This window comes from Cervus elaphus, chromosome 12 (genome assembly GCF_910594005.1).
Source record: "Cervus elaphus chromosome 12, mCerEla1.1, whole genome shotgun sequence".
Taxonomy (NCBI): domain Eukaryota; kingdom Metazoa; phylum Chordata; class Mammalia; order Artiodactyla; family Cervidae; genus Cervus; species Cervus elaphus.
Window position 1 is genome coordinate 34,434,062 of NC_057826.1, and position 24,318 is coordinate 34,458,379.

A 24,318-nucleotide genomic window follows, 5' to 3' on the forward strand; every position below is an offset into this window, starting at 1 on the left:
GTTAGTTTTATATAGAAGATTGTACTGATTCTAAAAGACTACTTAGAAGGTGTTTTTTAGAAAGTAAAATATAGTATCAGCAGGTGATAAGTACTGTAAAAAAATTGTCTGCCCCTTTTACCCATGCCACCAGAATTTTTGCTCCACAAGTATAGAGATTTTTCTGTTTTGTTTATTGATAGCACTTTTTTCTAAGTATAGCACAGTAGGCATTCAATATATATTTATGGATAAACAACTATATTAACTTTTTGTCTTAAGTTTAAGAGCTAAAAAAGTTTAATATGTTTATTTGTTGACTGCTTGAGTTTTTCCACTGAGGACTTTGACAGTTGTCCTTTTTGAATGGTATGGTCCTGGCATAAATTTATAGATAAATATTGAAGGTGATGTTTTATTTAAAAAGAAAAACTTTTTATTGTCTCATCAGTAATCATCATCAAGTGATAGATCTTAATTTTTCTAGTATTGTCAAGTACTTTATATTAATAGTTATATTTGTGGTAGAATAAAGGAAACACTAGGGCTTAGGGGAAGCCAGTAGTGTACATGAATGGAATACAGGTTTTCAAATGGTATCAATTTATGCTGCCTTATAATGTATATATTTATGCCATGACTACAAACCAGTTGGTTGGACCAAAAAAGTATGTGGTCATTTATAAGCATATTTGTAAATAAATAAACTTTTGAAATGTTTCTTTTGAGAAATTTAATGGTTCAACTATTCAAAGGCCAATTGTAAAATATTTTCTTATGAAAGTAATATACTTTAAAAAATATTAAGTAAAATACTACATTTTCTAATAAGTAAGTATGTATGTACCTTCTCATGAGGAAAATAATAGTTAGTAATTGTTGCTCTAATGCTCAAGTAACTACTGTTACCTGAAAGTGGCTGCTTCCATAACTTAATCCCTCATACAGACTACATTATTTGTTAATTTGTAGTATTTTAGCCTGCTGATTCTAAGAACTTTATTCTCTCTCATTTGTATTTAACCTTAACATGTTTGTAGGTGTGGAACTCTATTGGAATTATTCGCTGCTATAATGATGAGCAAGACAATGCCATAGATGTGGAATTCCATGATACCTCTATACACCATGCAACACACTTATCAAACACTTTGAATTACACAGTAGCAGATCTTTCCCATGAAGCTGTTTTGTTGGCATGTGAAAGCACTGATGAACTAGCAAGGTAAATTCAAGATTTTTAGGAGAACTTCATTACTGTTGAACTGTTAGATTCAAATATTGAAATTTAGTACATAAAGTTGTAAGACAAAAAACAAAATTATAAATCTTTTGTAGTATGGAATTTCAGAAAGAAGAGTTTAGTGCAAATACAGTACACCTATACTACCTCAGAACATATGTGTGATTTTGCCTGATTGTCACCTTCTTTCATAAGAGTAATATACATATTAATTGTAAACAAGCAAGTTTTAAGTTGTACAGAATTTTTAGAAAATGAAAATTGCCTGAAGAATTCTTCTCTCAAATATAATTACTTTTAACAATTAACAGTTAATCTAATTCCAGCCTTGGACAATTGCTGATCTGGGTTTTGTCACTGTAGATTAGATTTGCGACTTCTCTTTTAAGAAAGGGAGGAGGGAACACACTGAAAAATTTTGTAAGTACTATTTGTCATTTTGACTTTTTGACTTAATATACTTCAGACTTCTTAGATATGTTAGTAGGTAGGTAGGTAGGTAGGGTAGGTAGGTAGATAGAGACAAGAAAATTAAGTTGGAAAAGCAATGGATGCAGAATCTGTATTTTTTTAAAAGAAGAAAGCATTTTATTCAGCTTTGTTATTTCAGCCAGCTTGCCCTCTCCTGTTAATTTTTTCAGCTGATCATGGTGCTTATTATACATTTGATCATAGATTTTAGTAACTCCCAGGTGATTTGAAATTAAAATCCTTCTGACTGATACACTAGCTCCTTGCTGCTCAATGTATGGTCCACCAACTATGGGCATGGTCACCTGGAAGCATGTTGAAAACACAGAATCACAGACCCAACTCCATACCTTCTGAGTTAGAATCTGCATTTTAACAAGATCCTCAGGTGGAAGACTATGCATTAAAGCCTGAGAAATACTAGATTGGGTCATTTTAATATTTTAATTGCTTTCCTAATTTATGCAATGTAAAATCAACTCAGTACTTTATTTTTGAATTAAATCAGTTTACTAAAATAAATCACTGTTGACTCAGTGTCTAACTCAGAATATCTTACATAATTAAAACATTTATTTCCATGTGCAGTTTTTTTTAATTGAAATATAGTTGTTTTACAGTATTGTGTTTCTGCTGTATAGCAAAGTGATTCAGTTATATATGCATTCTTTTTTATATTCTTTCCATTATGGTTTATCATAGAATATTGAATATAGTTCCCTGTGCTATTCATTTGGACCTCATTGTTCATCCAGTCCTATATATATACTAGTTTGCAACTGCTAACCCCAGACTCAAAATCCATCCCCTCCCTGCTCCCCCTGCAGTTCTTCCTTCCCCCTTGGCCCCATGTGCAATTTTGATTTCAGATTGTTAGGATTGTTATGATTTCCTGATTGATGATTGTTCTTCTTCTTGTTTTCCTAGATATATTATTTCACAGTCTTAGACAATATTATCCTTTTGTTTTTAATTTTTTAGTATTTTATTGAAGCATAGTTGATTACAGTGCTGCATTAATTTCTGCTGCATAGCAGTGATTCAGTTGTACATACATATTCTTTTCCATTATAGTTTATCACTGGATATTGAATATAGTGCCCTCTGCTATACGGTAGGAACTTGGTTACCCACCCTATATATACATTAGTTTGCATCTGCTAATTCTGAACTCCCAATCCTTTACCCCCTCCCCACTTGGCAACTACAAGTCTGTTCTCTATGTCTGTGAGTCTGTTTCTGTTTTGTAGATATGTTCATTTTTATCGGGGCTTCCCACTCCGGTATTCTTGCCTGGAGAATTCCATGGACAGAGGAACCTGTTGGGCTGCAGTCCATGGAGTCACAGAGTCGGACACGGCTAAGTGACTGACCCCTCACCTCATTTCTGTCATATTTTAGATTCCACATATAAGTGATATTATATGGTATTTTGTCTTTTTCTGATTTACTTAGGTTAATTTTTTTGGCTATGCGTGTGTGGCGTGTGGCATCTTAGTTCCTTGATCTGGGATTGAACCCACACCTTTGGCAGTGAAAGCAAGGGGTCCTAACCACTGGTCTGCCAGGGAATAATGCTCATCCCCCTTTATTTTAAATTTGAATTTAAAATTACTATTCAGGAAATCAGTATTGCCTCTGATTCTAAATACTGTGACATCTACATTCTGTTTAAGTTTCATAACAACTTACATGTATATATAGATGCAAAACTAAAAAGACTGGAAGCACAAATCAAATTGTTAGCAGTGGTTGGTAATCTCGCTGGTGTGATAATATTTAAGTTTTTTTTTTCTTTTTCTCTTTATTCTCCTATATTAAAGGTTTTGTTTTTGTCTTTGGCAGTGAGAGGATTCTTGCCAATCATTTTGATGCTTCTTTTCTTTTTAAAAATATAGTCATGATTTTTGTGTGTGTGTGTAACCTTGGATCATGTTCTGCTGATTTTATCCTGGGTTTTTTTCCATTCAACATGTTGTGAGCATTTTCCTGTATCTTTAAATATTCTTTAATAACATGACTGTTAATAGTTTTAGCATAGTACATTTTAAGGATATTTCATAATTACTTTCTTAAAGCCATTTTATTTATAAACGGCCTTTTTTTTGTGTTTATTATATGGCATATAAAGATGCCGTTATTTGTGTATAATAGAAAAATAAACTATTTTATTTTGTTATTGTTAGCTTATCAAAAATAAACTATTTGATTTTGTTATATTTGTTATACTAGAAAAATAAACTATTTGACTTTGTTTTGTTACTTGATTTTGTTTGAGTATCATCAGTTTTATATATATATAATACCAAATGTGAAAGTTTGATTGTTTTTGTCTTGTTTTAATTTTTAGCAAGCTTCACTGCCTGCATCTTAGTTCTTGGGATTCAAGCAAAGAGTGGATAGTAGACATGCCTCCAAATGAAGATATTGAAGCCATCTGTCTTGGTCAGGGATGGGCTGCTGCTGCCACTAGCTCCTTGCTTCTTCGCTTGTTTACCATTGGAGGTGTTCAAAAAGAGGTCTTCAGTCTCCCTGGGCCTATTGTGTCAATGGCTGGACATGGAGAACAGCTTGTCATTATTTATCACAGAGGTAGATTTTTTTCTAGTATTTTATATTCTTTTGTATTCTTCATAATCTGTCTTCAGTACCCATCATTGTGCTAAGACTGGTTTTAATAGGTTACTGATCTGGATTGATTTTATGACTCACAAGTCAAAAAATACAGTTTGAGAAACTACCCTGGGTTCTCTCATTAAGACCCATGGCTTTAGTACATCTATGTGTTCATGACTTGTAAGTTAGTATCATCAACCCTACTCCCTTCTTATATCTCTAGACTTACATATACAATTGTCGACTTGAAATCTCTTTGTAGAGTTTTGATATATACCTCAAACGTAACTTGGTCACAGTAAAGCTTCTGGGCTTTTTTTTTCCCCTCCGAACTTGCTTCTTTGTTTTTTGATCTTGATAAATGGCGTACTACCAATCTAGCTACTCAAGGCAGAAATGTAAGAGTTATCTCTGATTATTCTCTTCCCTCACACCCCTAGCATCACTTGTGTCAGCAAAGTCGTATCATGTCAGTGCATACAAGACATTCCACATCTCCTAAACCTAAACTAAGACCTAAACTAAACTAAACTAAAACCTAAACTAAAACCTCAGTCCAAGTGAGACATCGTCTCTTAGGTGTTACAGTAACCTTCTAACTAGCTTCTCATCTTTAATTCTTACTGGTAATTTTTTAAAAACATGAATCCAGTCACTTCCCTCCTCTGCACAGATTCCTCTGATGATTTTCTGTTGCTTTAGAATAAAACTTGTCACAAGTGGCAAAGTCCTACATGATCTGACCTTTGCCTGCCTCTTCAGCCTCATTTCTTCCTACGTTTTCTCTTGTCAGTGATTCTGGCCCTACTGACTTCTTTGTGTTCTTCAGAATCACCATATTTGTTCCATTAGGCCCTTTTCATGAACTGTCCCCTATCTACTATAGTGCTCCTTCTCTTACCATTTGGATGGCCAGCTCCAACTTGCAAATCATATCTTAGTTTAAATTTCACTTTTTCCAAAGGCCACCTTTGTCCAATTTAAAGTAGCCATTCGGTCTGACCCTCTGTATCACACTAGTATTTTAATCCTCAATGATGACACTTAGTATTTTCTTTCTTTTTTAAATTAGTTTTTCCTCTCCTACCTGAATATGAATTTCATGAGAACACTGACTTTGTCTTGTTTACATTGTAGCCTCAGTACCTGGTACAAAGAAAGCTCTCTGTAAATACTTTTTGAGTATTACAGTTATATTCTTGAGAATTACCACCTTTTGAATATTTACAGTTATATTCTTGAGAATTACCACTTATAAATCTCAATTCTTGAGTATTACCACATACATTACCACTTTATATAAAGTTCTAGTTTATGTAACATACTGGTCTCATCCCTGATTGGTGCCTCAGATAAATAGATTATCTATAAAAAGTACTGCTAATTAATCTAGGAATTTATCACAAAATAACCTAAATTCACAGAAAATAATTTAGATTAATTATTTTAACTATAATTTAGCATTATAGCTAAATAACCTTTGATACCTGACTTATATTTACATTTTCTCACTAGGTACAGGATTTGATGGGGATCAGTGCCTTGGAGTTCAACTGCTGGAGCTAGGGAAGAAGAAAAAACAAATTTTGCATGGTGATCCTCTTCCTCTTACAAGGAAATCCTACCTTGTATGGGTTGGATTTTCAGCTGAAGGCAAGATAAATTTATTTGTATTAAAGATATTTTTCAAGAAGAAAATTGTTTCATTATTTTATTCCTAATTAATTTGTTTAAAGAGAACTTGTCTGTATTTTATGTTTAAATTTCTTTATTTTAATATGTTAACAGAACTAAAAACTAGGATTTCCAGGCAAGGTAGCCACTGTTTTATGTACAAGATGTCTTCTGATTAGAAAATTTAACTTAAGAGGGAAATAAATTTTCCTGAAAGTTTATTAGCTGGCAAAGAGGAGATACAAGTACCTGTTCAAGTTTTGGCTTTTCTAGCAGAGTCTATGTGAAAATCAGGAATTCTCTATTGCTGCATTGTTCACTACAGTAACCACCAGCCAAATGTGGCTGCTGAGCACTTGAAAAGTGTCTAATCTGAGTTGAGATGTGCTACAACTATAAAATACTTCCCAAATTTGGAAGACTTAGTATGGAAAAAAGGATGTAAAAAATTTCAGTAATTCTTTTACGTTGATTACATGTTAAAATTATAGTATTGGTTATTAGATTTAATAACATATATTATTAAAATTACCTTCACTTTGTCTACCTTTTCTCATGTGGCACTAAGAAATTAAAAATTATATTTGTGGCTCACATATTTCTACTGAACAGTGTCCTGTTGCAGACTCAGTAGTGGGTTATGACAGATGTTTAAAGGACACTAAGGTATGCCTTATTTTAAGGCACCTGTTAACCCTGTCTTCTGGCTTAAATATTTCTATTCTTGGTGATTCATCATTGGAAACTCCAGTTTGTTTTTAAAAATCCAACCATTTCTGAATGTGTTTTCTGTTGAGATATTAGTCACTTATGCTTTAATAATGTCACTTATGCTTTAATAATGTGACCATTAATAACTTCCATTCTTATCAGTTTGTTTTTTTTTCTTCCATTACCTATCAGATCTAGATCCTGAGGAAACTGCTAGTAAGAGGGGTGTGAAGTCTCAGATTAAAAGAAAGGATAATTGGGAAATTTACCGTGCATTGCCTGAAATGGGGGCAGAGTAGAGTAGGTGGGGAAACAGGGATGCTTACTTGTTCCCTAGGTAAGTTTAGGAACAGAGCAGTGGGGAGCTGTTGGGAACAGAACAGTGAGGAGACCAGGAGAGAGGGGGAGGAAGAATACTAAAGACACATTTCTGTATATCATCACCTTGCATCAGGTTTTGCTCATTTTTCCAAGTCTCTCTTGACTAAGGAATCATCAGATTCAAGTTGTAACTTCTTTCCTGAAATTGACTTTTAAAAAAAACTGCTGTATTCCAGCAGGTGGCGTAGTTTTCACTGAATTCATCAGGGTTTTTTTTTTTCCCCCTCTAAATTTTAGTCATATCACTTGCAGATTTTTTTTCCTTTTGTGTTCAGTTAAGTCTTACTCTGTGGTTAATGAAATGTTATGGGAAATAATCTTGGATTATTTTCCCTTTTGGTTTTTTTGGAGGGGGTGTTTGTTTTTGTTTTGAATTGAAGGTTTAAGTGATTGGTGTGTGTTTTTGAGAAAAAGATTTATTTAACAAATACATAGATATGATTTCAGGTGATTTGTTTTTCTGTTGATATATAGGTACCCCATGTTATGTGGATTCAGAAGGCATTGTTCGAATGCTTAACAGAGGACTTGGTAATACATGGACTCCTGTATGTAACACAAGAGAACACTGTAAAGGAAAATCTGATCACTACTGGGTGGTTGGTATCCATGAAAATCCCCAGCAACTGAGGTGGGCTATTAGAAAATGCTTAGTTGACTCTTTTTAAAAGTACTTTGAAATTCTTTGTATTGTGCCTATCCTGTCAACTTAGTTCATTTATTTGTTTTCCCTAGTCACTAAATTAAGAATTTCTTTATATTCACTATGAAGTTTTCAACCAGTTGCTTGACTTAGAGCTTATTGAACAAAATAGAAACGAAGGGACTTCCCTGGTGGTCAGTGGTTAAGACTCTGAGCTCCCAGTGCAGGGGACACAGGTTCAACCTTAGGTCAGGGAGCTAAGATCCTGCAAGCCAAGCCATATCACTTAGCCAAAAAAAAAAAAGAGAGAGAAACTAAGTTTATTAGCATGACTAGCGTCATTTCCCCCAGAGAGGGGATTTCTGGGTAAATGTGGCATTTCATGTTTTCTTACAGCCTTTTATTTTAAACCTTGATTTAGAATTGAGTATGTAATTTAGTTACTTTTGAGGTTTTTGACTTAATTATTGTTATAAGGGATTCCCAGGAGGCTCAGTGATAAAGAATCTGCATGTAATGCAGGAGACTCGGGTTTGATCCCTGTGTTGGGAAGATCCGCTAGAGAAGGAAATGGCAACTTATTCCAGTATTCTTGCCTGGGAAATCCCATGGACAGAGGAGCCTGGTGAGCCACAGTCAATGGGATTGAAAAAGAGGAGACTTGGGTTTGATCCCTGGGTTGGGAAGATCCACTAGAGAAGGAAATGGCAACTTATTCCAGTATTCTTGCCTGGGAAATCCCATGGACAGAGGAGCCTGGTGGAACAACAACATTGTTACAGGGTGTGGGCTAGTAGAAATTTAGTCCTTGACTGCAAGTGTTGAATTTTCAGTACATATTATCTCTATTCAGTATTGTGTTGAGTATTTACCTCTTTTTAATGCACTTGGACATAAAACTTTTTTCTGCAAGTTGTGTTCATTTAACAAACATATGTTAAAAGTACTGACTGTAAAAAAAAAAAAAAGTACTGACTGTATGTTCTGTGCCCCATGAAGATAAATATGCCAGCTCCCTTGAAGGGTTGGCCGGTAAAATCATTATCTTCTCCTGAGTCTATGTTCTAAATGAGTTAAATCGCCTCCAAAGCGAAGAGTCCCTTACAACACAGAAGACAAGCGAACTCACTGACTTTTGGAAACTTAGTCTGGACATCGCCCCCAGTTTTCTCCAGGTTGATGTTTTTCAACTGTTTAATATAAGAGAACAAAGTTTTGACTTATTTGAAAAGAAATTGAAATAATTTTGTTCCTTGGTAAGCTGTGGTTTATTTTTTTGTATTTTATTCTTATTGAGTTAGCCACAGTTTCTAGGAAACTCATTCATTGTAGGCAGAACCCATCAAGGCAGCAGTTAGTTGAGTTTGTTTTTTCCTTTTCTTCCATGAAAGAGATATCTAACAGAGAAAAGATCTTTTTACTTCAAGTCTTTAAAGTTAAGAAAAGGATAAGAAATGTGAATTGGTGCTCTACTTTAATGTAAATGTGGTTTTAAAGAAACTATTAGTAAAATCCTAATCAGTTTTTCTTTATGATAATTGCTTACTATGACTAAATCAATAAAGTATTAAAGTTGTAAAGTGTTTTTAAACAAGAGAGTCTGTCACTTTGTAGAGAAAAGAGTGTTAAGGCAATTAAGATTATTCCCCATGTTCCTCCTAATTTTGTTAATGTACATTATATATTTATGTAGTTGGACTTGTTCTTTCTCAATGCAAATATTCTGTCTTCCATTTTGCACGACTAAAATGGTTTTGTGTATGGGTGCATAATAGAATTGCTACAAGAGATTTTCAGACCCTAAGTATTCACATTGCCACCCGATACATTTCACCTGTGTGGTGAAAACCACTGATTTATATGAAATTATGAAAGAGGAGGAAAAATAAAGAAAATGAGATTTATGATAAAAAATATTGGAACTCTAAAAACATTTGTTTTAATTGTGTAGTCACAAAAAGAAGAAAAAGGAGTATTTAAATCTTACGGGGAGGGGGGGACTATGTAGTTTGAAAAATATTCCTGGGTATTGCTACTTATTGATTTTTTAACTACTCTACTGGATATTTGATAATATTAGAAGATATTTATGAAAAAAATTTAAACCCAAAGCCCTAATTTTTACTTAGTATTTCCCTTCAAGAAAGTCATGACTTAAAGCCCTGATTAAAAGGCTGTATTTTAAATAAATGGGATGGCTTTTTGTAAGTATAGAACAAGGTACTAGTTTTTTAAATAACTTCATGAGCATTATAAAATTTGTGTATGGTACTTAGAGTGTGCAGTTATGTTTTTCCATTTATTTTTATTAGTTGGAGGCTAATTACTTTACAATATTGTAGTGGTTTTTGTTATACAAAAACCACTTGACTTGAATTTTTTGACTTGAATTAGCCATGGATTTACATGTATTCCCCATCCCGATTCCCCCTCCCACCTCCCTCTCCACCCGCTCCCTCTGGGTCTTCCCAGGCAGGCCCGAGCACTTGTCTCATGCATCCAACCTGGGCTGGTGAAAAAATATGGAACGCTTCACGAATTTGCGTGTCATCCTTGCTCAGGGGCCATGCTAATCTTCTCTGTATCGTTCCAATTTTAGTATATGTGCTGCCGAAGCGAGCACTATGTTTTTCTTATAATTTGGAGTGCACACATTACAAGAATATTCTACATATATAAATCACTATGATGAATGAATATTTTTTAATTCATAAATTATGTAAGAACTCATCCTGATGGGCATATATGAGTGCCTTACATATCTAGTCAGAAGAGTCCTTGCCAGCTGAACTGTTAACACATAAGGCGTAGCAGAGCAGATAGATAGACACTGTGGCTGTTTGGTAATGCTTGTGCATCTCCTGCTTCACTGTCACTCATCTCTAATAATAGACACTTAACCTGTACTGGACATTTCATCATCTTTTTCTCTTATATGACACTTTCTACCCATAGTACCAAGTATTTTCAAACTGAAGAATGAAAGTGAATATGCTTTATCACCTTTTTATCTTAGAGTAATCTGTTTTATAATATGGATCCTGTGACAAGTATTTATGCCACAGTTTCTATATTTTGAAAGTGGGCATTTTGCTAAGGAAAATCTGAAAGGAGCTGATTTCTTTCACTTAGTGATTGTTCATTTAGTAAAGCTGATGTGGGGAGGGATTTTTGCAGCAATTGAAATATGTAGAGTGATAGTTTTTTAGTTAATCAGGCCTGAAGTATTTTTTTGTTTATTATAATATTTATTTCGTGATGTCAACTCTTAATTATGGCACATGTGATCTTCAGACTTCTTTGCATTATGCAGGATTAGTGGCAGCATGTGGGGTCTAATTCCCTGACCAGGGATTGAATCCATGCATTGGGAGCACAGAGTTTTAGCCACTGGACCACCAGTTGTTGTTCAGTCCCTCAGTTGTGTCTGACTCTTTGCAACCCCCTGCAGGACACCAGCCTTTCCTGTCCTTCACCATCTCCTGGAGCTTGCTCAAGCTCATGTCCATTGGAGTCAGTGATGCCATCTGACCGTTTCATCCTGTTGTCCCCTTCTCCTCCTGCCTTCAATCTTTCCCAGCATCAGGGTCTTTTCCAGTGAAGTTCCCTAAAGTAGTTTTTTAAAAGAGAAATTTGGAATAATGTTATTCCAAGTTACTAACTTTTGGAATATTTATAATGTAGCAGTTCTTATGATATTTTTGAAAAGTTTTTATGGGGAGACTCTTTCTTTTCTGACAGGTGTATTCCTTGCAAAGGTTCTCGATTTCCTCCCACCCTTCCACGCCCTGCTGTAGCTGTTTTGTCCTTTAAGCTTCCTTACTGTCAGACTGCCACAGAGAAAGGACAGATGGAGGTACGTATGCACAAATCTTACCTTGACACTCAATTTGATGCTACCTGCCTATAACACAGGCATTTAAACTTATTCTGATGACTTTTGTTCTGTATTTCTTACTTTATAATTAAATAATAGCAGTAGCTGGGAGGGAGGAGGTCTTATGAACCCCAGGGTACCCAGTTGCCATCCCTGCTTCCAGGGACTTTGTCTAAGAGGTAAATGGCTATGACCATTAGGGCCTCACTAGGTAAGGCACTCACTCTCAGGCTTGGACAAGTTGTTGAGAGGATGTGCCTCCTTGAATTTTGTACCCTAGGCACCAGGCTTGCCTCATTTTAGTCCTAGCCCTGTGTCATTGATATCTTGCAATTAGTTATTCTAAACAAGAAACAAATCATCTTATACAAATCTAGTTTACCAAGTTCTCTGAGCATTAACTGTGATAACTAAGAATCTTTAAAATGCTTTGCAGTTGACCCTTGAAGAACATGGGCTTGAACTGTGGGGGTCCATTTGTACATGGGTTTTTTCAATAGTAAATACTGCAGTACTACATGATCCAAGGTTGGTTGAATCTGAGGATATTGAACCTCCGATTATGGAGCAACAGCATATAAGGAGGGCTGACTATAAATTACATGCAGATTTTCAACTCCACAGAGGGTAGGTGCTTTTGCCTGCTACATTGTTCAAGAGTCACTGTATTCCACCCCGTGTTTTTTTTTTTTTTAAGTATAGAAGATAAAGTCAAACCATAGTATTACATAATAATTTGAATTGCAAAATAAACTGTAGAAAGGAATGTTTCAGAAAATATTTTATTCAGAAACTGCTATCATACAGTAAATATTTAACTCTTGCCTGATAGTCAGCTGATAGTTGACTCTAAGCAGTTGTTCCACTTTTGCAGGAACAGTATTGGCGTTCAGTTATATTTCACAACCACCTTGATTATTTAGCAAAAAATGGTTATGAATATGAAGAGAGCACTAAAAATCAAGCAACAAAAGAACAACAGGAACTTTTAATGAAAATGCTTGCGGTGAGTAAAATAAACAGTGGGGAAAATTTTTTTCTCTAGGTTGAATTTCTTAATGATATGTGAATTAGCAGGTTCCACAACCTAGAATGCTTAAGCTGTATCTGGTGGTACTGGTATTTTTCTCCCTTAAAAAATACCAGTTTCCCAGTTGATGTTGCAGTTAGAATATTTAAGATATTACCTTGTATCTCAGAACACAGGAAGAAATAAACTGTTTTGTTGCTGCCTCCCTTTTTATTTTTGCCCACTGATCTGTATTGTAACAGGCCCTGTAGGTAATTTGGATGCTTGTTCATAAAGTTTGAGAACTGGCTCAGCTCCTGCTCTTAATCATATGCAACAGATAAAGTTTGAGTGTAGACTTTTAGATCTCCAAGGCTGAATGAGCAGTCTAAAGAACTTTGATCAGGCTTTTAGAATGCCTGTCTTTTGTTATCCTCTTAGGCAACTGTGTGTGGTAAAAGTTTGTAGCCAGTGATCGCGTTTTGTATCCTGGATATTTAAGTACATTTATCTTTAAAGCTAAAATAACTTTTTGAAAGATAAAGTTCTTTAGTTTGTGTTCTCGTTCCAGGTTGGTTTATGAAGAGGAATATAATGTAATTTCTTCTCTGCTCTTCTTGCACTAGACTGTAAGCCCCTTGAGGGCCGTGACCATGTCTCGTTCTCTGCCATTTACCGGGCACTGATAGTGTCTAATACACAGGAGACCTCAGTATTTCCTCAGAGCGTCAACGGCCCAGACTTTTTGTTTCATTTTAAAGTTGAGAAAAAAAGAGCTCTGAGGGAAAAGTGATATCTAAGTCCATAGAACTGTTTGTAACTTCATTCTCCAAAAGGTGGTATTCACTACTGTCACTCTATGCAACACTGCCTTGAGTTTAGTATTAAAGAAATTTAATCAGTTTACTGTAGAGAAAGTTTTGTTCCATTTACAAAGTCCCATTTGTATACCACCATGAACTAGTAACCTTTTTTTGTCCTACAACACAGGTAAGGAAACCTGTTTGAGTTATTCATGCTTTAGTCCTAGAGGAGCTTTTACCCTGGAGTACAGTGTTCCTCAGCAGGGTGGTCATAGCACTCTGTCAGTTCTTTAGTATTCCTGTCCCCTGGCACATACCCATAGTTCCACCTAGTTACTAGGAAACTATACTACTTTCATTTCCAAATGCCTCCTGAGGCAGCGTACCACCCAGACTGAGAGGTACTATTTATAGATAAGTGATTCTGGAAAACTTGAGAAGGATGTGCAAGTAAATATCTAAAGCGTCTATGCTGATGAATCAGATTTGACATGTCTAAGTAACAAAATAATACTTCCATGAGTTGTGAGACTTTTAGTTGTCTTCAAAGTATTCATTTTCCTCATGTTGTAAATACTTCAGTTGCCTCACCTTGAGTTGTCAAAATTTATACCAGAAGAAAGTCCATGTTCTGTGAGAGATGATAAATAAGTGTTCCATTTTATATTGCGAGTATAAAAAATATAGCAAGAAAAAGGAAGTTATTTGCTAATTTAGAAATTGTATAACTGTTTCTAATAGTTAGAGATCATAGACAATCATACTTAGAAAGCTAATGGGTAAATCTACTTGTCCACCCAGATTCGCTTAGTAGCTTTTGTGTGCCACTTCTGGACAAAGTAATAACAAATCATTTACAATCTATTCTTTCTTTTAATTTGCTACCCTGTTTGGTGACTTTAAGTGGTGGAATGGGCGGGAAAACAAATTTAGGAAAACCATTTTTAAATTTTAAATAAATCTCTTACTCTTCTTGCAATTTATAACTTGAAATGTTATGTCATATTTCATTATTGATTGTAAAAGTCACTTAGGAAAAAATGCTGCCAATTAAACTGACTCACCATCAATTGTAAGATGCTTCCAACTTCAAGAGATATTAAAATGTGTAAAAATGTGCATCTTAAAATCAGAGATACAGTCTCAAGAAAACTGTTATCTCTGTTCTACCAGTAGTATCTTTCTTTTATTTTTCAAAAAGTTTTACTTAACATAATTTGATTTCCACCATCACCGCCCCCCCCCCCCCCCCCGCCCGCCCTTTTTTCCTTTAGCTTTCCTGTAAACTGGAGCGGGAATTTCGTTGTGTGGAACTCGCTGGTCTAATGACTCAAAATGCTGTGAATTTAGCCATTAAGTATGCTTCCCGTTCTCGGAGATTAATATTGGCCCAAAGACTTAGTGACGTGGCTGTAGAGAAGGCAGCAGAATTGGCAGCCACCCAAGCTGAGGAAGAGGAAGAGGAAGAAGAGGATTTCAGGAAAAAGTTGAATGCTGGGTAAGAACTATTCAGTTGTTTGAGTTTTACCATCCTGAAATATTGACTTGGTCTTTTCATTGCTCTTTACTGAATAATATTACTGCTTTTTAGTTATAGTAATACTTCTACAGAGTGGAGTCAGCCAAGGCTCAGAAATCAAGTTGAAGAAGATACGGAGGATAATGGAGAAGCTGATGATACAGAAGAAAGACCAAAAATACACAAACATGGTAAAATAAATGTTTAAGGCAGTTTAAAGATGATAAGTGTCATGTGTGTGACTTCCCTCATTTTACTTGGCTGAGGGAAATTGAATACCCATACGTTTTCAAGGTGTCTTTTTGTCTGATTGTTGATTACAGAGGATTCCTTTATATTCCCATTTACACTGTATTGTTTTAATTATGCTATAGGAGAAAACCCATTTTTCAAAAGTACAGATTCCTCTGATATGCCAGCTCTTAAGTCAGGTAAGACATTTTTGATTTTGTTAATATCAAGGAAATTTTGAAGTAGTCCTTAAAGTGGTACATCTACTCAAATATCCCTTACTCTTCAGGACCTATTTTGTTGTAGTTGTTATTTTCAATCAGAAATGTTAGTGAAACTGTGTTCATTTAACAGATACTTACTAAATGCCTGTTGTGTGTCAGATATTTGACTAGAGGGAAGATACAGAAGTCAAGTGGATATGCATATTTGATCCCTGCATAAACCTTATACCAGTTGGCTTTTAAAAGTATATACATATATTATTCTGATTTTGAAAATATGCTTTTGCATGTGTACAGATTATTAAAAGAGCATATAACAGATGACTGTCATCTAGTCAGTGGTAGGGGATAGTTGGGACCCCAAGGAAGGCCTCATGGAATGTTTAAAGCAGAGATCTAAAGAGGAATGAGGCAGTCAGGCCAAGGTAGATGGGAGCAGAAGAGAATCATGTGGGCTTAAGGAACAGCATGTATGAAGAGTGATTCATGTAAGACAGGGGGCAAAGAGAAATTGGTGCTGGATGGTTTTGGAGCAGTGAACAGGAACCAAACCATGCAGATCCACGTAGGCCATGGTAAGGATTTTGATCTTTATTTTGAGGGTGCCAGGAGGCTGTTGCAGGTTTTAATCAGGAGCATGGTATGGCACATGTGCAGAGGAGGGTTGTGTATAAGGAGACTACTGGTGTGGTCCCAAGTGAGACTGAATAGTGACCTAGACTGGGGTGGTGGTGACTGATGAAGAAAGGGAGGAATTGAAGAGACATTTCTGAAGATAATGTAGAGGGTATGGAAGTTCAGGGTGTGGAGAATGGCTATCAGTTTCTGACTTGAGTACTTGAGTGAGTGATGGTGCCATTTACTGAGTCAGGAGTAGGGAAATGTATCTTTAGATAGGAGGAGAATGAAATTACTGTGGGCTGTTTGGGTCAAGAGTTCGGGAAAGTAGTATCTCTGGGATGCAGATATAGAAGTTAAGATTGTTGACATGAGTATAGCAATTTAAACCATAGGTATGTGTAAGTGAGCACTGGGGAGGATCAAAGTGAGGAGAAAAATGAGCTTAGGCTTAGGGAAGCCCCAACATTTAAACCTCAGGTAGAGGAAGAGGAGGAGGAGGAATCATCAAAAGAAAATGAGAACAGAGAGGAAGGAGGTAAGCCAGAGAATGCATTATCTCAGAAGTCAATGGGGAGATACTCTCAAAAAGAAAGGAACCCTCAGCTGTGTGGAATGCTGTTGAGAGGTCAAATAAGGTGTTGGCTGAAAAAGATCCACCAGTTTGGGCTACATAGAGTTTATTGAGTTCTTAGCAAGAATAGATCCTGCAGGATGGTAGGGCTAGAAGCCATGTTGTGGTTGGAGGAGCATACGAATAGTGAGGGAATGGGAATAGCTGTGTAGACAACTCTTGAGAAATTTGACTGTTTAGGGGATGTCAGAGAAAATTATATGAGGGGTGAGGGGTGTGTGTGGCAGAGAATGTGTTCGTTTTCTGTTTGTTTCTTTAAGTTAGGAAACTTAAGGAGCCAATAAAGAAGGAAAAGTCAGAGATGATGCATTTAGCCATTGATCCAGTTTCTTGAAAAGCAGGAGGGGTGGAATCTAGAGCACTCGTAGAGGAATTATTAACTAGCTAAAATAAGGCACCATTCTTCCCTGGTAATGTGAGAAAAGAGTAGATCTCTACATACTGTGTTTGTGTTAATATATTGCTTAGTGGCAACTTGGGATAGCTCGCATCATCTAATAGCTTTTATTTCATCTTAACAGTAGGAAGGAGGTCACACATAGTTATTAATAGTTTAAAAGTTGCAAAGTACAGTGTTTTCATATAATACAGATTAAAATATTCATTATTATTGTAGAAGTCAAAAGTCTTCTGAGTTTTACGACTATTAAGTGAGGGTTTCTTTCTTATGAAAGGTGCAGTTACCTCTAGCAGCCAAGGACGAATAAACCCCTTCAAGGTAAACTCTTTCCAGTGATGGTTTCTATTACTTAGATACATTTCCATGTAGAGAGATATTTCCAAACTACCAGATGACCCTTCCCAGACTTAGAGGCATTAAAGACTGCAACAGATTAAATTTTAAAATATTTAAGTAAGTAAATATTTTAAAAGGAAAATGAAAGAAGCACTGTTCATACTTGGACTAAGAATTTTATTTTCTACATATCTCCTAAGAACCTACAGTTTTGAAAGGTACTCCCTATTTTTCTTGGGGATGTGGTATTTGGGAATATGTGCATCAGTCTTAATTTGGATTATACCAAATGTATTCCGTTCCAAAGGTTAGACTACAATGCAAACTTAATAGAAATTTAAAGGAAAAACAAATCTCTTGGGATTTTTTTTCTTCTTTAAGCTTTATGAAATGCTAATACTGGTTTGCTCTTTAGGTATCAGGCAATTTCAAAGAGCCAGCCATTTCAGTGAATTCAGGACGTTCAACTAATATTTTAGACAGTATGAACAAATCATCCAAGAAATCTACTGCACTTAATCGAGCTACAGATAATGAAAAGTCTCCAGTTATAAAGCCCTTGATTCCAAAGCCAAAATCTAAGCAGGTATGATTTCAACTGCCCCCATCTACAGTAAACAGCTCGTGGTCTGTTTGTCTTACTTTAGTTTTGTTCACTTTGTCAGGTATGAGACAGGAGGCTCCGGTTGTTATAACTGTATAGTGTAGTGAGAGCAGTGGTTCTCAATTCTAGTTTTGCTTTGGAATCACTTTTTTAAAGTATTAATACTTTAAATCATATTATACAGCTGCCAGATATGTAAGAAAGTATTAAAAATGCTCCCAGTTAAGCCAGTGATTTTTGAAAGCCATGTGTATTAGCATTTGTTTAGAAGAGACTCAGAGAGCCCCAATCATTCCTGCCTCCTGGTCCTCATGACCTTGTGTAGCCGCTCCCCTCATGTGTGATGGGATTACCCAGTAACTATGACAATGTGACAATATGACAATGTGATGAGATGTCACTTCCATGATTGTATTACTATTAATATATAGACCCAGGACAAGGACTCAGGCATCTGTCTATATTCTTTTCATTTCCCAGATGGTTCTGATGCCTGTCCCTGTTTAATGATAGCTAGCTTAGTAGCTGGCCCTAATCTTTCGTGTTGTTTTCTGAGTTTTCCTCCCAGATTTTGTCCTAGTTTTGGTAATTTCATCCCAGGTTTGTCATCAGTAAAGTAGGTAAGCTAATTTGAGGTATAGTTTTTTGGAAGTTTTGTATGCATGTGTATAAATATTTACTTTCAACAGAAAACCTTAAGACTTAACATGTTAGTGTAAGAATTCTAAGTAATAGATATTTTTCCACATTTTTCCAAATTTGCTCATGGTGTATAGAATCATGCTAGATTTTGTTGCAGTATTCATGTGTTTGTTTTCACAGGCATCTGCAGCATCCTTTTTCCAGAAAAGAACTTCCCAAGCTGATAGGACTGAGGAAGTAAAAGAAGAAAATCCTAAAAATTCATCATCTGAAACCCCAGCTGTGTGTCCTCAAAACACTGAAAACCAAAGGTCAGTACATAGAGAAATTTAGTATTCTCAAGATGCAGTATTCCAATAAAAGGCAGGTAGAAGTAGCAATACAAAATTATGTGGCCCTGTTATTCATTAATATAAATAATACATTGGCACAGGTAGTGGGCATTCTGAAATCATGTAATTTTAGGGAAGCCACATATATTGATTAGTATCTATTTACATTATTTACTAAAGTATGCTTTGATAAACTATCTGTGTTTTAAATTGTGGACACATTTTACTGGGGTACTATATTTTTTAATTAGTTCATTTTTCATTTGTTTTTAAATAATATAGTTACATGGGAGAAACACAGTCAAAAGATACAAAAAGATATGTGATGAAGAGTAAATCTGTTTCCTATCCATTCAGTTCTCTGTGCACAAATACTCACTGCACAGATTTCTTCTGTAGCCTTCTAGAATTATTCTATGCATTTTTTTTAGTTTACAGAAATGATAGTATGCACATTGTTCTGTGCCTTATATTTTTCACTTAAGAACAGGTTTTGCAGATCATTTCTTATTACTACATGAAGAGTTTCTTTAATCTTTTTACATGCATTGAATGGCTGTACCATAATTTGTTTAGTTTTCTGAAAGTGGACAAAAAGTCTTTGCTGGTCTTTTGCTGGTACAAATAGTAGTACAATTAATAACTTTATATGAATATTATATACATATAGCTGTAAGATGGATTTCTGTATGGTTCAAGCTAATATACACTTATAATTTCGAAAGATACTGCAAAATTGCTCTGCGTGGATGTTTGTATCATTTTATACAACCCCAGAAATACGAGAGTCCCTGTTTGTCCACCAACTCATTATGTTACCAAATTTCTTGATCTCTTGTATGCTAGATTTATTTGAAATACATCAGCTATATTGAAAAAGTCACCATTTCATTCTTTAAAATTTATTTATTTTTGGCTGCAGTGGGTCTTTGTTGTGGTGCATGGGCTTCTTGTGGCAGTAGGCTCTAGAGCATGTGGGCTTTAGCGGTTGCAGTGCATGGGTGGGCTCAGTAATTGCAGTTGTCCGGCAGCATGTGGAATCTTCCCCGAGCAGGGATTGAATCTGAATCCCCTGTATTGATAGGAGGATTCTTAACCACTGGACCACCAGAAAAGTCCCACCATTTCATTCTTAACTTTATGTTATCTCATGTAACTGGTATCTCACGTTCAGTTCAGTTGCTCAGTCTTGTCCGACTCTTTGCAACCCCATGGACTGCAGCAAGCCAGGCCTCCCTCTCCATCGCCAACTCCCAGAGTTTACTCAAACTCATGTCCATTGAGTTGGTGATGCCATCAACCATCTCCTCCTCTGTCGTCCCCTTCTGCCTTCAATCTTTCTCAGCATCAGGGTCTTTTCAAATGAGTCAGTTCTTTGCACCAGGTGGCCAAAGTATTGGAGCTTCAGCTTCAGCATCAGTCCTTCCAATGAATATTCAGGGCCAATTTCCTTTAGGATTGACTGGTTGGATCTCCTGGTAGTCCAAGGGACTCTCAAGAGTCTTCTCCAAAAGCATCAATTCTTCAGCGCTCAGCTTTCTTTATAGTCCAACTCTCACATCTCATATTAACAAATTTAATTTGAGGGGGTAGCTGTAGTTTTAATTTTTTTTATTTTGTCCTGAATTTAATTTAGCTATTAAACAGTGAAATTTTTATTTAAGAAGATTCAATTTTTTATACTTTCAACAGCCTATACAGAAGAAAAATGATCAGTAAATGTTAAATATTTGCATTAAATCTTTAGGTGTGACCTAAAAAACAGTTTGTGTCAGAACTAAAATCTAGTAACATTGACATGTGTGCTGTGTCGATGCTTTACTTAATGGTACAAGAACTGACCCAGGCTCCAAGGTCAGCTGTGCTAGCAGGAGAAAGGAGCTTGAGAGAAATCATGAAGATTTCAAATAGCTGGCTTAGGGAATGGAGAAAGGCTACCAAGAATTCATGGAAGGGTTTTATTGGACTAGAGGGTCTAAGGAAGATTGGAGACCTTGAGCCTGTCAATATTCATTAAAGAGATCACAGGTTTCTGTGCTTGGAAAATACAAATGTGAATAATCCCTTTGAATTGATCTTACAAAGGATTTCTTTCAACTCATTATTCCTGCAGTCTCTAGGCAGTTTTAAGTAATGTGTAATTATGAATATTAACAAGTGTAATTAATTGTGTCTGTCTTACATTATATATAGGTATGCAAAGACTAATGGTTAATTACTAACCTGAAGAATAATAAAGCACTCCAGAACTGTCTTAAGTATAAAAATTTTTTTTGCATAATTGCTATTTTAGGCCTAAGACCGGGTTCCAGATGTGGCTGGAAGAAAACAGAAGTAATATTTTGTCTGACAATCCTGACTTTTCAGATGAAGCAGACATAATAAAAGAAGGAATGGTTCGATTTAAAGTACTGTCAGCTGAAGAAAGGAAGGTGAGAATAATTGTGCTGAGATTGAGACTTTAGTGAATTCCTGGCTTTTAAATTTCTTATAGAAAATGCTTTTTTTCTGTGTTTAAAATTAAATACACTCAAACTCTTGGTGGAGAGGAGATGCAACAAACGAAATGTCAGTTTTGACATCTAGATCTATATAATAATTATTTAGTGTTGATGGTTAATTTTTTGGCAGATATAATACCTACATCTGTATAAGTTTCTGCATATTGTAAGTTAGGGGAATAGCTCAAGAAAAAGCACATTACTTTTAAGTTAGAATCAAATAAAATTAGTAAGTAAAACAAATTAATTCACATTTCTGGATAACTGTTTTAGAGTCCTTGTAAGCAGAATTTCTTAAAATACTATTTACTTACACATTGAATACTAAATGAGAATACTGCTTTGGGAGGAAACAATCAGTGTTCTGTTCTAGCCTTTCATGTGGAAATTAGGACAGGTGACTTGTACCTATCGCTTCTTAGGTCATTTTTCTGCTATGTAGAAAAAGTCTAGGAGCAGCTTTCTTTTACAAGGGGAAGGAATGTGTGTGTTGTATCAAATCTCAGACTTACCTTCCCCAGGGATGACAAGCGTGCAGCAGTGGGTGCCTTGTGACATAGATACTTACCTTGATAAACTGGTTTTACAAATAAAGGTATTGCAAAATGAGGAAACTAGAAACTAGTCTAACCACCTCTAACCTTCTTTAGAATCTCATTAGCATCTTTGTGTTTCTCATTTTTTTGTGAGCATTTATAAAAGGATAAAAATTCTAAAGTATTAGATAAAATGGCATCTGAATGAATAAGACCATAAGCTGAAACTGTCAGCTTATGCAGGAAAAGAGGAAGAGACATGGCAAAACTTGTGGTCATGTTTTTGAATACTTAAAATGTAATCAGGGAGAAGGAAATGGCAACCCACTCCAGTATTCTTGCCTGGAAAAGTCCATGGACAGAGGAGCCTGGTGGGCTGCAGTCCATGGGGTTACATGACTGAGCATGTGTGCATGAGGGTGGAGGGAGATGGGTTGGTAGCAATAAAGTGGGAGAACTAAAAAAAAAAAAAAATGTAATCAGTATTTTTAGTGTAAACCTTAAACGTTTCTTAAATCCAGTCTGTTAATGTGAAAGATTCTACAGCTCACATGTACCCTTTTCAACAGTAATGACTGGGAAGGAAAATAAAGTAGGAGGAGGAGGAACTGTTAAAGATTAAAAGAGGCTATTTCTGATGTGACAGAGTGATGGGGGTGAAGATCAGAGTACTGATTGCCAGGGGTTGGGGCGTGGGAGAGGAATAGGGCAGGGCAACATGAGGGGTACTCGGGCTTGTGGAAATGTTCTATATCCTGAATGTGGTGGTAAATACACAGCCTACAGTAGAATTACACACATACACACACAAATGAGTTGAAATAAAAAGGGGGTTTTATCTATGTCAGTATCCTAGCTGTAATAGTACACTATAGTTTTGCGAGATGCAGCCATTGAGGGAAGCTGAGTAAAGGGGACAGGGGGCCTTTCTGTATTATTTCCTACAACTGCATGAAATCTCTGGTACGACTGAATCTCTAATAATCTCAAAATAAAAGGTTTCTTTTTTAAACAGTACCTGCAGTTATAGTGTTTTGCTCTTAATATGGTTAAATACAAGCAGAGTTTAGATTGAAATATTACAGAGTTAGAATGTAAGTTTTTTAATGTGCCCTGCAATTAAATAATAAACAATTTATTTTTTAAAAAAATGAGAACCCTAATGATTAGCTTCATAATTCAAGTGCTAATTATGCTGCTTTACTTAAAGAAATGCTTCCTGAAAAGGTAAAGAAATCATTTCCTTCCTATTTATTTGTTATTTCCTAAAAATCTTTTCTCTTCAAATATTTTTACAAAGGCATGGGCTGCCAAGGCCAAAGGAGGAACTGCAAGTGATGGAGCTGAAGAAAAGAAGCGAAAACGTGTGGTTGATGAAAGTCAGGAAACTGAAAACCAGGAAGAAAAAATGAAGAATTTGAATTTACCTAAAAAGCAAAAACCTTTAGATCTTTCTACGAATCAGAAACTGTCAGCTTTTGCGTTTAAGCAGGAATAGAGTAAGGAGGTAAATTTAGAACTTAGGAAAGTAATGGATTTTTGATGAATCTAGACCTTTAAAAAAATCTGTAGGAAACTCTTTAAGTATTTTTGAAAGAGTTTAAAGATTGCTGTTTGTCTTTATAAGATAATTCAGTAATTATATTGGTATAGGTAGCAGGGCATCTGTAAAAACTATCATCTCTGCAGATTGCTCTGCCCCCAAATGGAGGGCTGTTCAGAAGCATGACCATGGCCACTGACTGGCGGCCACTGTCATGTCCCTTTGCAAGCTGGATTGATCTTGTTTCTTACCTTCAAAATAATCAAAGCCAAGGTCTTAAAACCTCTGAGCATTGAAGCACCTTCTAGAGTGTTCCTTGATTGGTAAATATCATATATTGGCAAGTACCACAGAAGTCCTCTTCCAAAATGTGTTACTATAGACTGCTCTTATGTCTATACTGGACCCAGGGGACCATATTTTTTTTCATATGGACCCTAAACATGTAAATAATTTTGTAGATGAAACCTTTGTTTTGGAAATTTCTTGATATATTACTTTTATCTGTTTGTATTGCCTGTTTTTTAAAAATAAAACTTTTACATTTTTATATTTAGCTTAATATGGCCTTCACATTGTATTTCCATGAAATGGAAGTGTTCCTAGAAAATATATTTTATGTTTATTACCATCATTTTCACTACCCCCTTCTTGTTTTTGTTGTTCAGTCATTAAGTCACGTCCAACTCTGTGACCCCAAGGACTGCAGCACACCAATCTCCCTTGTCCTCCACTATCTCCCAAAGTTTGCTCAAATTCATGTCCAGAGGATGAGATGCTGTCTAACCATC

At 35.7% G+C, this 24,318-nt stretch overlaps 1 protein-coding gene and 1 non-coding gene across 2 annotated transcripts in view; one reads left to right on the forward strand and one right to left on the reverse strand.

Moving 5' to 3' along the window:
* The window catches only part of WDHD1 (WD repeat and HMG-box DNA binding protein 1), a 52,773-nt gene extending 28,696 nt beyond the window's left edge, over positions 1-24,077 (forward strand). Inside the window, exons 13-26 of the mRNA XM_043919495.1 lie at positions 1,020-1,204; positions 4,044-4,285; positions 5,825-5,962; positions 7,550-7,706; positions 11,460-11,574; positions 12,470-12,601; positions 14,682-14,905; positions 14,999-15,117; positions 15,301-15,357; positions 17,308-17,351; positions 17,785-17,955; positions 18,796-18,926; positions 21,241-21,379; positions 23,285-24,077. Of these exons, the coding sequence (XP_043775430.1) occupies positions 1,020-1,204; positions 4,044-4,285; positions 5,825-5,962; positions 7,550-7,706; positions 11,460-11,574; positions 12,470-12,601; positions 14,682-14,905; positions 14,999-15,117; positions 15,301-15,357; positions 17,308-17,351; positions 17,785-17,955; positions 18,796-18,926; positions 21,241-21,379; positions 23,285-23,482 (2,052 nt within the window). The 3' untranslated portion in view covers positions 23,483-24,077. The remainder of the gene's footprint in view (positions 1-1,019; positions 1,205-4,043; positions 4,286-5,824; positions 5,963-7,549; positions 7,707-11,459; positions 11,575-12,469; positions 12,602-14,681; positions 14,906-14,998; positions 15,118-15,300; positions 15,358-17,307; positions 17,352-17,784; positions 17,956-18,795; positions 18,927-21,240; positions 21,380-23,284) is intronic.
* LOC122705932 lies at positions 10,235-10,341 on the reverse strand. Its single transcript, XR_006344203.1, has one exon. It is a non-coding gene; the product is annotated as a U6 spliceosomal RNA (small nuclear RNA).
* Positions 24,078-24,318: the final 241 nt, after the last annotated feature.